Consider the following 12,623-nt stretch of genomic DNA (forward strand, 5'->3'; position numbering starts at 1 on the left):
TTACAACGTTTCGCCTATTCGATCGGAGTGCTTTCAAATCAAGAGAAAAGTATAAAATAAATATAAATTTATTTTGGTTTTCTTTTAAACAAAAATGTGGTGGTGTATTTAACAGTTAATTGAAAAGTTTAAATATTTAAAAAATTATACAAAAATTTGTTAACGTTTTTTGGAAATTATTTAAATTTTAATGGCTCATTTAAGAAAATGAATCATATAAAAAGTTTACGCAAATTTGGAACGATTTATCTATGGATATTTGTGGTGAAAGGTATGAATAATATATGTTAATCTGAGGAAAGCTTATGTTGGTTTCAGAAACTTGAAATCTTATACATTATACACTTTTAACAATTACAATTAACGAACGACCTATGGTTAGATTGATAGGTGGATGTATGGTACATCAAATCCAAAGAAATCCACCTTGGACACTAACTCAGTTTCCTGAACTCAATTCCTAAGAATTTTCCAATCACTGTTAGTCAGGAATGTTATTTTCGGAATAACATCACTACCAAGATACTTGGATCTAACTTCGATATAATACCTGACAGTTTCACTGTCCTCTTCACATGCTCTACATTCGTCTGAGTCCGAACGGCCAATTTTATATATATATGTGCTCGTAATCCTGTGTGTCTACTCATACTAACTTCAAACTTTCTCATTTTGAGTAGATTTCTCGACTTTTTCTCATCAGGGTCAACCCATAGGATCTTTGTGGTTCTATCCACCGTGTCATTATTCCAAGAGGCCTTATGGGATTCTCTTAATTCAGCTCCTTTTAAAGCGCTTACATTCGTCCTTACGTTGCCGACTACTCTCTAGTGACCTAGAGCCCATATGATGTAAACCTTGCCTCTGGAAGATTATTCCGTAAAATCTTTCTTACAATCCCATAAGACCTTCGATTAATTTCTATTACCTGATATTGATCTAATTGCCTTTAAGCTGTCGGTAAATATATTAAGCCATATTTATTCTAATCCAATTTATACATTCCATTATTGGCTCGTACTTTTGCCTGGAGGCTTGTGTTATGATAAGGTAAATGGTGATATATTTCTACTTATGGGTCTTCAATATAGAAACCTCTTTATCCCCCAACTTCCGTGTAACAACGTGTTACTGCTGATATTTTCTTTAGTTTTCCGCTTGAGTTCCGTTAACAAGCTATACATTTCCAAAAGATTGAGCACAACTAAATACGAATTTGACCTGTTTCATATTTGGGATTTGAGAGATTGTATAAAGAAGTTTGAGATTTTACATTTGCTCTAAGACAACTGCATTTATAATCGAACTCCATTCGGTCTGTTTTAAAATAAAGGCTCAATTCCCCTTTTGAGATATCTTTACGTTTTGTTAAAATTTTACAGAAAAAACTTATCGATTCCAACATTCAAAAGGTATTAGAATTGTTTCAAAATATGTTATAGTAGCTGAGATATAATCTGTTGAAGTTATGGACGAACAGGTATCATTAAGTCGAATCAGAAAGTGATTTTCAGTCCATTGAAACATTCCAATTTTTTCTGCAATATTATGGAAAATATGATAATTTTCCATCTTGTCAAATATCTAGAGACCAAGTACTAGTACAGCTCTTCTTAAAGGTCGCTCTACGAAAGAACTTTTGCCCTTCCTTTCGCAGAAATAATGTGAGATTTCATTCGCCAATTTGGCAAAAGTTGTGGCGTTTATTTGGAGCTTTCTCAGAGATCGCACTATAAGAGTTGTTAAATTTAATCTCATCAAACGAGTTTAAGATTAATTCAGACGTACTGCAAGGCTCCGTTCTTTCTCCTACCCTCTTCTCTATATAGCCAACTCTATATACTCTTTTGCCAATGACAGCAATATCTGTCATTCTTATTTATTTAACTATAGATCAAACCCTTTAGAGACTGGGACAATGAGGCACGATATGAATGAATCTAAGGAATCGAAAGGTCTTGATGTTTAGGGCATTAAACAAGTGCGATGTCCGTTAGACTAAACACATTTTTCATGTGTTTGAAAGAAACCTTTAGGTGTTTCGGTATTTTGAAACAGTGTAAGATATATTTCGCTCTATGGACCGTACAACACATTACAGGAAAAATTCATTTCTTCATATGTGAAACAAACTTCGTGCAGAAGTATTCCCCGTCAATGCCGATGTGAAAAGGTTTAAATCAAATGACCACAAACACGACTCTCTTTATACTCCCTCCCATATTCTATTTTCCTAGTTGTAGGAAGTAGAAAGTAGCTAGCTAGTTAGCTGAATACTTGTAGTTGATGCAGTTTGCTTGGTATTGAAAAATAAGAAATATCGATCCACGATTTTACCTAGCCCCCATATAAGTCCCCTTTCCAGAAAGGCTCATATCTTGCAAACCGTTCGAAATTTCGATTTACTTTCTGAGAGAATGTTGGCTCTTATTACAAAGAACAAAAATTGTAAACATTTAAAGTTAAAAAAGTTATTTTTTTTTTAATTTCCCTAAAGTATTGTTGGTTATAGGTCCCCAAATCTTTGGGGACCTATAACCAACAAAGTGCTAGGGTTCTATAAATCGACTTTCAAATAATCGAACAATCGACTTTTTGTCGAAAAAAGTTGAAAAGTCGATAACTGAAAAAAGTCGACTTTGTAAATAAAAATCGAAAAGTCGACTTTGTAAATAAAAGTCGAAAAGTCGACTTTGTAAATAAAAGTTGAAAAAGGTCAAAAGTCGTACTAAGTCTAAAATAGTCGAGAAGTCGAAAAAGGTCGAAAAAAGTCGAAAGAAGACGAAATAGTCGAAAAGTCGAAAAAGGTCGAAAAAAGTCGAAAGAAGTCGTAAATAGTCGAAAAAGGTCGGAAAAAGTCAAAAATAGTAGAAAAGTCGGAATGAGATAAAAATGTCGAAAAACGTCGGAAAAAGTAGAAAATAGTCGAAAAAGGTCGGAAAAAGTCAAAAGATGTCGAAAGAGTTCGGAAAAGGTGGAAAGAAGTCGTAAAAAGTCGAAAAAAGTCGAAAAGTCAAAAATATTAAAAAAGTCGGAAAAATATGAAAATGTCGAAAAACCTTGGAAAAAGTAGAAAATAGTCGAAAAATCGGAAAAAACTCGAAAATATAATATAATAAAAGTCGAAAATAGTCAAAAAGTAGGAAAAAGTTGAAAATACCCGGAAAGTCGAAAATAGTCAAGTCAAATCAAGTCGAAATGTCGAAAAAATTCGAAAATTTGGAAAAATTTGAAAAACGTCGGAAAGTCGAAAAATTTCGAAAAGGCGACTTTTTATAAAATACTAAAAGTCGACTTTTAATAAAAAAAGTCAAAAAATCGAAAAATGTCGGAAAAAGTCGAAAAATTTCGAAATTTCTTATGAAATACTAAAAGTCTAAAAGTCGACTTTTAATTAAATGAAAAAAGTCGAAAAGCCGAAAAACTTACATTTCATAAAATGCAAAAAGTCTAGAAGTCGACTTTTAACTAATACAAAAAAGTCGAAATGACGCTTTTAACCAAATGCAAAAAGTCGAAAAGTCGACTTTTCGTTTCAAATTTGGAAAAAGTCGAAAATTTGAAAAACGTCGGAAAGTCGAAAAATTTCGAAAAGTCGACTATTTATAAAATACTAAAAGTCTAAAAGTCGACTTTTAATTAAAAAAAAGTCAAGAATTCGAAAAACGTCGGAAAAAGTCGAAATTTCTTATGAAATACTAAAAGTCGACATTTAGTTAAATGAAAAAAGTCGAAAAGCCGAAAAATTTACATTTCATAAAATGCAAAAAGTCGAAAAGTCGACTTTTAACTAATGTAAAAAGTCTAAATGTCGTATTTAACCAAATGCAAAAAGTCGAAAAGTCGACTTTTTGTTTCAACTATAGAATGGCATGACTATGGGCAAAACTGAAAGACATGGGTCTTCTAATTATTGGTCTTTTATCATATAGTGATGGTTATTTTTTCGTGTTGCACTGTGTAATTTAACAAATTTTTTTTTAAGAACCAGTCTAGTGTGCATATGCGGAACGTGTAGTTAAAATTTACAAACTTATTTAATAAAAGATAAAAAATAACATAAATATGACAAAGAAAATTAACAATAGATGAATGTTGCCATTTTGATAATAATGAATTTTAGCATCAAAAAGGACATTATTTAAAAAAAAAAAAAAAACTATTTAATCGATTTATTTTTATTATAGAGTGATGTTAATGAGTTTGATTATATGTTTTTGTATTATATATTTTTTTTTGAATAGTGTTGCAAGTATGTGGCAGTAGTATGAATGTGAATGCAAATGGTGCAATTGTTGCCCCTGCATTGTTAATGAAACCATATACATATCAAATATTTGATGACTATACGGATGAATTGTTCAAAGAACGTAATGCTGTTGCAACACCATTATGGCAGATATGGGATAAAAACTATTATTATAAACGTTATCCCCTAATAACAACAACAACTACATCAACAGCAAAAACCAAAGGCAACAAAGGAAATTCTATGACATCAGGAGAAATTACTTTTGAAAATTTAAATGATTTTGATAGTTATAAAATAAAAAATGCAATTTGGCCAAAACTAAAGCATTCAATAGAAGACAAAGACATTAATGACAAACAACGACGTCATAGTTTACAACAATTTGTAATTGTTCATGGTAATCAAGGAGATGGGAATGTGGGTGACAAACAAGGATCTTTGTCTATAGCAAATATCCGTTATAACAAACAAAACGAAATGCTACCAATTCTAATGGAAAAACATTTTAAAACAAAAGAAAAACAAAATGTTAGAACAACAAAAAACACAAAACGCACTTACGCCAATGAAGATGATGATGATTTGAAGAAGAATTTATTTCCTGTAAAGGATGACAACATCTCAAATTATCATGTAAACGATGTAGAAGAAACCATTGATGAGGGCAATACATCGGCAGAGGAAGACGTTAGCAACGGAAACGGAAATGAAAATTTAAATTATGCTGACAATAATGTTGTAAATACTAATTACAAGATGGCTGAACGTAATGACAATGACCATAATAGGGATTCGCATGACAAACAACAGTCATACACTCATGCCAACTATCTGATAAGGAAGAGTGTCTTTAAGCCGTATGATAAACGTGCTAAACCATCAATTGTTCATACGCCATTTTTGCCAGCTGTCAGTGGAGGTAAGTGGCAGATAGATATTAGCAAAAGGAAATAGATTATGTTTTCTTAATTTCCTAGATTATAGAGATATATTATGTAAGGGATCATATTTAATCGCTTTAATTTACATTTTATATTGGTAATTACTCTAATCTATTATGTCTCAGGAAAAACTTACATTGAAAAGTAATGAGTTAAAATGCTATTAAAACCTCTCTTCACTACTTCCTTCATTAGCATTTTAACTTGTTATTTCAGGAAGGTGTCTTGTCATTGGAGGCAAGTACTTCTACGTTCGCTTACAAATAGGGAGTTAAAGAAGTATGTTTTGCTTACAATGAAGTTGTTGAGTAAGTAGTTTTGTAATAAGAATACGAACCAGGGACTTCGGTTTGTTAGTTAAATTTTCTACACACTGCACGACTACTTAGCTATTTTATTGTGCATCAAATAAATGACAAAGCCGAAAAAAAAGAAAGTCATTACTTGCGTAATTCAAAGTAATGCAGACGGCAAGTAAATATTCATTGAAATAGTCATTATGGAATTACAATCCATTACAGAGTTTTTGCTGGGATCATCTGAAATTCTAACCAAACGACTTTGCACAAAATGTTTAACCATTGTAATATCTTTACAATTCTTCAAGATATTTGAAATTGAAGTTTTTCCATAAAAATACTTTTCGAAATAATTAACAAGTAAGATTTCTATATTTGGCTGTGCCAAATCTTATATACCCTTCACCAGTACCTTTTGTAAAACGAAAACGTATCAAAAATTCCCCTTTTATAGGTTCTCACCTCAATATTATAGAAAACTCAAAAAAGTACCTTTTGTAGAACGAAAAATTACCCTTTTTAGTACTTTTTCATTCTTCGAGATATTTAAAACTGAAGTATTTCTATGAAAATAATTTTTGAAATAATTAACAAGTAAGGGCCAATCTTTAAGTAAAGGATTAGGGATTAAATTAAAATTAATCCTCGAAAGTTGTTTTTAAGTATACAATTCGTTAATTTTGTTTGCTAGTTTAAGCGCTCAATAGAAGTGATTTAAACAGCTGATGAAAAAAAATTAGTAAAATTTTTACTAAAAGAAAACTTTAAAATGATTGATTTATCGATTAGTATAAATAATAGGGACTTCACAATATACTTTTTTTGTTTTAAATTTAAGTTTTCATTACCTATTCTTGTCATCTTCTTTTTTATAAATAGGCAACTTTATGCTTTTTTCCGACTTTTTGAATTCTTTAGACTTTTTCCGACGTTTTTCGACTTTTTTCGACTATTTTTTGACTTTTTCCGATTATTTTAGAGTTTTTGACTTTTTTTCCACTTTTTTAAAATTTTCGACTATTTTTCACTTTTTCTAATATTTTCGAGTTTTCGACTTTTTCCGACTTATCGACTTTTTCAACTTCTTTCGACTTTTTTCGACTTATCGACTTTTTTCAACTTATTTCGACTTTCCAACTTTTTGCCACTGTTTTCGACTTTTCAACTTATGGACTTTTCTCAACTTATGGACTTTTTTTGACTTTCCGACTTTTCGACTTTTTTCACAGACGATAGTCGAGTTATGAACTTTTTTGGACTTCGACCTTTTTCGACAAAAAGTCGATTGTTTGATTATTCAAAAATCAATTTATAGAACCTTACACAAAACCATCAAAGGGGATTAACATAATTGTCAATTTATTTTTATATTAACTACAACTTTTCGACATTTTTCGACTTATCGACTTTTTTCAACTTTTCGACTTTTATTTATAAAGTCAAGTTTTCGACTTTTTTCACAGACGAGTTATCCACTTTTTTGGAAGAAAATAGTCGATTTCGATTTTTTTCAACAAAAAGTCGATTGTTCGAAAGTCGATTTATAGAACCCTACACAAAATCATCAACGGAGATTAACATAAAAAAACAATTTATGTTTAGATTAACTAATCTGATTATTAATTGGCATTTGATTGCCAAATCCCTCTCTAAGAGTTTTATATTTGACTGTGCCGAACCTTATATACCCTTCACCATGATGTGTTAAATAGAATAACCAGTACAATAATTATTAACAAAGTTCTCTTTTATAGGTTCTCTCCTAATACGGGCTCCACATACTTAATTTCATGTTTCTAGGTTTAATATTATAAAAAAAATTCAAAAAGTACCTTTTGTAGAACAAAAAAGTATCAAAAAGTCTCCTTTAATGGGTACTCAGTCTTGGGCATACTTAATTTCATAGTTTTAGGTTCAATATTATAGAAAATTTAAAAAATACCTTTTGAAGAACCAAAAAGTATCAAAAAGTCCCTTTATTGGGTTCGCAGTTAGTCTCCGAACTGAGTTTTTCAAACTTAATAAAACGTCTTAAATATGCACGAAAACTTAGTTTTTACAAACTGTAGGATTTTATATTTTAAAGCTTTGATGTGATTGAGAAATTTTGACCCTAGATTTGGGCTTAGAACAGCTTACTTCTTTAGAAAATTATACTTCGAGTTTTGACTTTTTCCGATTTTTGACAAAGAGTCAATGCATTTGAAAATTACAGTCATTTCCAATAAAGTCTAAGCACCTCTAACGTCTAAGGCTCTAATTTGTTTTCGTTACTCTTTATGAACAAGAGTAAAGACAGTCGTCAATTTTGAGTCCCTATACTAAGCGTCTGTAAAGACAGTTGCCACTTGATTGTTCCCAAGTAATCTAAAGAGTAGAGTTTTAAACGAAAATTATCATTGCTTTTTACTCTGATTTGTTTTTCTTCACTCTTTGTTAACGAGGGTAGAGACAATTGCCAGTTTTGAGTTTCTTTAGTAATCGACTGTAAATACAGTCAAGTGACAACTGTAATCTAAAGAGTAAAGATTAAAGCGAAAATATTAATTGCCGTAACTTCTAACTGAATGCTGCTTTCTAATTCGCCTTTCGTCACGAACATGCTCTTTGTAAACAAGAGTTAAAACAGGCGTAATTTTAGAGTCCATATTGAAAGCGCGAGCTTTCGCTATTCCTATAGTCTAGAAAGAAGTAAAAAAACTTAAGCGAATAGGTTTATTGTCATGTACCATGACAATAAACCGATAGACTTCTCCTTTGATATTTCCAGGAAATTCCCTATGTTTCTAATCATCAACATATGGACTCCATGGATTAGCTTTCTGTCTGTTCCTTTTGTAATCTATAAAGTGACGATATATTTTTTTTTTGCACAAACACAAGTTGAAATTCGGTATATGGGCCTGAACCCCTTAACTACAGGGATAAGAGAGAGAGAGAGATATCTCAATAGGTCGTTGAATCGTTCAGAATCTTTTCATTTGGATGTGGAAGCAGGGCATTTGAGGAGAGGGCTCTGCGATGACAGAGCGTCTATCGCTCTTGACGCATGTGGTATGACATTCGAAGAGAAGTTAGAAAACTGTTTCCACTCTCATTTCAAATGCAACAAAACTGTCTAAATTGCAGAGTTATAAGTTGCCTAGCGTGCGTTTTGCATAGACATAAATCTTCTACATGCATCAAATTGATTCCACTGAAACAACATTGGAGATTTTTAAATCAGATTGAATGAAAAAAAGTTGTTGGAAGACGTTGAGAGATTCTTATCCAAACTACGTCACATAAAACCTCTGAAACAACATCGCACTTTATTTTGGAAACATCTACAAATTAACTCTTTGTAAACGAGAATGAATACAGTCGTCCCTTTAGTGTCCCCTTTGTAAGCGAGAGCGAAGGCATTCGACTCTTTACTGTCTCTTTGTAGGGTGTAGAGTGGCGATTGACTTCCTCGTAGGACAAGCCCATGTTAAAATGGTCGGTCACCTGGGTAGTCAGGTGGCTAGGGGCCACCACAAGTGGTAGGTTAAGTGGTCAGTTCGGGACTCTCCCGTCGAACTGCTGGGTTCAGTTTATAGTTTTCAGTGTTTCTAATGGACTACACAGTTCTTAGAGCGCCAGTTGGCTGATTTCTAACTTAAGAAAAACTTAGAAACTTAATCCGAACGTGGCCCCAGAACAAAAAATGGACAAAATCATAAGTTTTTTTTTCAAAATTTAGGGCACGATATATCAAAAACTTGATGTGATTGACAGATTCTCGAGGCCAGTTTCTTATTCCTTTAGAGAAGTATGCCTAGTTTTCAGTGTTAAAAATTTGTTAACCTGCCTTTATCCATATAGATAAGTCCATTAATAAACTAAATTTCATTAATATATAGACAATAAATAATACTATCAAAACTTTATCTCTTCCATTTCCCTACTCGCCTAGGTGCCATGACAAATTTGGGTAAATTTTTTCGCGATCTTTCCAAAAATGTCCACGTCAGCGAACAGTATCAATGGAATTCCGATGAACAAAAACTACTCGAAGGTGATCCAAATTTTGGCAATATACAACATCATCTTACCAAACCTAATGCAGCAACCGATCAACAAACTGCAGAATGGATTAAAGCCATACGTTTCTATAGACCATCACAGAAGATACGTTCATTGGTGGCCATGAATCCACATGGTCAATGGGATCATAGCTCACAGTTTATAGATCCCAATTATATGTGGGTGGGTTTGGGTAAATAACAGATTACAAAGAGTGGACGATGTTAAAAAGATTTTTTTTTGTTTGAACAATTAATAAATTATTATTAATTTTGTTGGTTTGTTTTTATTTTGTAAATTAACAACGAATGCAATCGATGTCGTTTTTATATAGATATATAAGTAAAAGAATTATAAGAAAAATTTATGAAAAACCTTTAAAGAACCTCAAATATTAAGTTGTGTGCTGTTTTATGTGGTTTGATTTTAAATGTATATTTAATAAAAATTCTATAAATATATATATTATGTAGTATTAACTTATTAAAGAATAAAATGTTCAGATTAGAGAAAATATCAAAATATCGTGTATGTGTATTTACTTACCTTTGGATGATGGCTGCTTTTAGATACTGCTGAGGTTTCTAATGACTTCTGTTGATGAGGCAACAATAGGAGCATGCTACCGGAACATTTACTAGACATGATTTCACTTTAATACAAAATTCTGCTCCGATGTTTCCTATCAATAATCGTGCAGCCGCAACGGCATCTGTTGAGGCAGAAACAGCAAAGTCGAAAGAATTATTATTGTATACTTCAGAACAAGTCTCGTTCCCACGACAATCGGTTCATCGCACCGGAACGACTCGAAGTTCGACGAACAACGACCATGGATTGTCAACCTAGCTACACCGACTTTACACGTGTCTCTGCTACAACAACAAAAGAAGTCTTGCGAATGACTGGATCCCGAGGTACCTGAGTTAACAATTATGATTCCTGTTGGCCTGAGGTACTGACATGTTAACTGCAATAACATGATCTCGGAATATTTGTTGTATAGATAGGCAGAGCTTTACTATCTACAATAAGAATAGAAAAAGTCCTGCGAAAGACTGGTTCCCGTAGTGCCAGATTCAACAATTAAGGATCCAGTTGACCTTAGCTACTGACATGTTAAAATGCTCTCGGAGGATTTAGGGTTTAAATCCGGTGGACTTTACATTAACTGCTGCGTTGTTAGCCTATTTTAAGAGGGGATTTTTCAAGCACAGGGTCATCTGGAGACGACTCAACCATGTTATCACTAAGATAAATATCGGACACCGGATCATGCATAAACAGTTTGCTGAAGTACTTAAGCTATTCAAACTCTGAGTGACATTCGGAAAGCAACTCATCCGTTTACAACCACGCAAATGGAATCTGTGGATCGTAGTACGAAGCCATAGTAAAGACATGAAACCATGACAATGATATGAAGAAAAGTTAAACGTTATCATACGACGATTCAAGAGGAAAACATCCTGTACATTTATAACTCTGATTCATCTACTATCTCATTAATTTGACACCTCTAAAGGATCCATGTTTTCTTACGGCAACAATTCCAATAACTCCAAAGTAAATGTTCTCACGTCAAATTGGATTTTCGCTCCAAAACAACTCGAGTAATATTTGGCCAAAGACAGCCGATCTGTATCAAACGAAAGTTTTTTTTCCCCAGGAAATATCTATCGGCAACTCCAAAGTGAAGGATGTTCACCAAGATAATATGCCACTACAGAGGAATTTGTTTTTATCATTCCGTTTATAACTCATTGAAATTTTGATCGCAAGAACAATAAGTGATTCTCTCAATCGATGCGTGTTATTGAACCCAACACAAGAAAAAAAGAAAATGCTTGTTGTTAATCTAAAAAGTTGTCCAAAGTTTATTCTTATGCATTCTAATTTTGTTTTCGTCTGTGTTTGGAAATTGATTAAAAATTTTAGATTTTTTCAGTTTTTCAATTTTAACGGTAAAAATATATATACATTATAATAATATTTAATATAAAAAAGTTTTATACAAGCCAACAAACAACAACTTTGGCACTAAGTTGACGCATGTCTTTTACTTTAGGAGCTCTTCTTCTTAACCCTGTTTCCCCTCTTTGTACAAAGTTGTTTTTTTTCAATTCAGTCACCTACAGACGTTAAGAATTTCACGACTAATGCACAAATACTAATAATTAAACTACTTAATGCAATATGAGTTGGTTCTGGACTCGTTATACGGCTGGAGTCATTATTGCATCTATTAATATTGTGGGCTTTGTAAAATACTTCATTTCAATATATAATTCTTATGTACACTACGACAATATTTTAGATCGAGATCGTGGAGAATATTTAAAATCAGAAGGTAAATTACATTTTCAGATCCCTTGCCAAAAAAAACTACAACTCCTTTAACTATTCATAAAATATATATAAATATGAAATCTTTAACAGCTATCAGATCAATGTTATTATGTGCTGTTGCAGTTTTAATATCTATTCTTTTTATAGTGGGTATTTTTAAGGTAAGAAAACACTACTTTCAACTGAATCAAAATTAACATTATAGATTTGTTATATTTACAGAGATATCAGTACATGATAATTCCTTGGCTGTTGCTTTGTGTCTATATTATATTTGAAACTATTCTAATTGCGGGCTCAGGATTGTTTGAAGCTGTAGCAATTGATTTGCCCATTTTGACGATTTTGGTAATTTTTGTGATTGTTGTATTGGTACTTGGTATGAGTGTTAAACAATTTGTTTTCTTCTTAAATAATTATTTCAACTAACTTTTTTCCCTAGTTATAGAAATTGCTATTTTCTGGTTTAGCTACTCATTCTTCAAGGAGATACATGAGGAAAATAAAGGAAATTCTCAGCTTCAATCCGAAGATACGATGGCAGAAAGAAATTTTATCTGATCCTTTTAAATGTCTAGTTTTAGGTAATTATTTTGCATTTAGAACTTTTTTAAGCTTAGTTCCATTTAGATAGATAGATAGATAGATAGATAGATAGATAGATAGATAGATAGATAGATAGATAGATAGATAGATAGACAGATAGACAGATAGATAGATAGATAGATAGATAGA

At 32.1% G+C, this 12,623-nt stretch overlaps 2 protein-coding genes across 4 annotated transcripts; both read left to right on the forward strand.

Annotated features, from left to right (window-relative positions):
- LOC124420993 lies at window positions 1-10,057 on the forward strand. The gene is made up of 3 exons (XM_046955622.1): window positions 1-271; window positions 4,245-5,171; window positions 9,430-10,057. The coding sequence occupies exons 1-3, from the start codon at window positions 208-210 to the stop codon at window positions 9,738-9,740; spliced, it is 1,302 nt and encodes a 433-aa protein (XP_046811578.1). The 5' UTR covers window positions 1-207; the 3' UTR covers window positions 9,741-10,057.
- Window positions 10,058-11,679: 1,622 nt separating this feature from the next.
- Window positions 11,680-12,572, forward strand: LOC124420994. Of its 3 annotated transcripts, none has more exons than XM_046955623.1 (4): window positions 11,680-11,889; window positions 11,979-12,049; window positions 12,111-12,267; window positions 12,331-12,572. In XM_046955623.1, the coding sequence occupies exons 1-4, from the start codon at window positions 11,736-11,738 to the stop codon at window positions 12,447-12,449; spliced, it is 501 nt and encodes a 166-aa protein (XP_046811579.1). In that variant the 5' UTR covers window positions 11,680-11,735; the 3' UTR covers window positions 12,450-12,572. The 3 variants fall into 3 exon arrangements, with proteins under 3 accessions (XP_046811579.1, XP_046811580.1, XP_046811581.1); XM_046955624.1 differs by having other exon boundaries at window positions 12,337-12,572; XM_046955625.1 differs by having other exon boundaries at window positions 12,111-12,236.
- The last annotated feature ends 51 nt before the right edge of the window (window positions 12,573-12,623 follow it).

Source organism: Lucilia cuprina, chromosome 6 (assembly GCF_022045245.1).
Source record: "Lucilia cuprina isolate Lc7/37 chromosome 6, ASM2204524v1, whole genome shotgun sequence".
NCBI classification, from domain to species: domain Eukaryota; kingdom Metazoa; phylum Arthropoda; class Insecta; order Diptera; family Calliphoridae; genus Lucilia; species Lucilia cuprina.

What these genes read in the sequence shown, in the direction of transcription:
- LOC124420993 (XM_046955622.1), top strand. Translation starts at nt 208, where the DNA reads ATGAATCATATAAAAAGTTTACGCAAATTTGGAACGATTTATCTATGG. An exon ending in ATGGATATTTGTGGTGAAAG is followed by an intron (nt 272 to 4,244) that starts GTATGAATAATA and finishes TTTTTTGAATAG; the next exon opens with TGTTGCAAGTATGTGGCAGT. An exon ending in TTTGCCAGCTGTCAGTGGAG is followed by an intron (nt 5,172 to 9,429) that starts GTAAGTGGCAGA and finishes CTACTCGCCTAG; the next exon opens with GTGCCATGACAAATTTGGGT.
- LOC124420994 (XM_046955623.1), top strand. Translation starts at nt 11,736, where the DNA reads ATGAGTTGGTTCTGGACTCGTTATACGGCTGGAGTCATTATTGCATCT. An exon ending in TTATAGTGGGTATTTTTAAG is followed by an intron (nt 12,050 to 12,110) that starts GTAAGAAAACAC and finishes TTATATTTACAG; the next exon opens with AGATATCAGTACATGATAAT. An exon ending in GATTGTTGTATTGGTACTTG is followed by an intron (nt 12,268 to 12,330) that starts GTATGAGTGTTA and finishes TTTTTTCCCTAG; the next exon opens with TTATAGAAATTGCTATTTTC.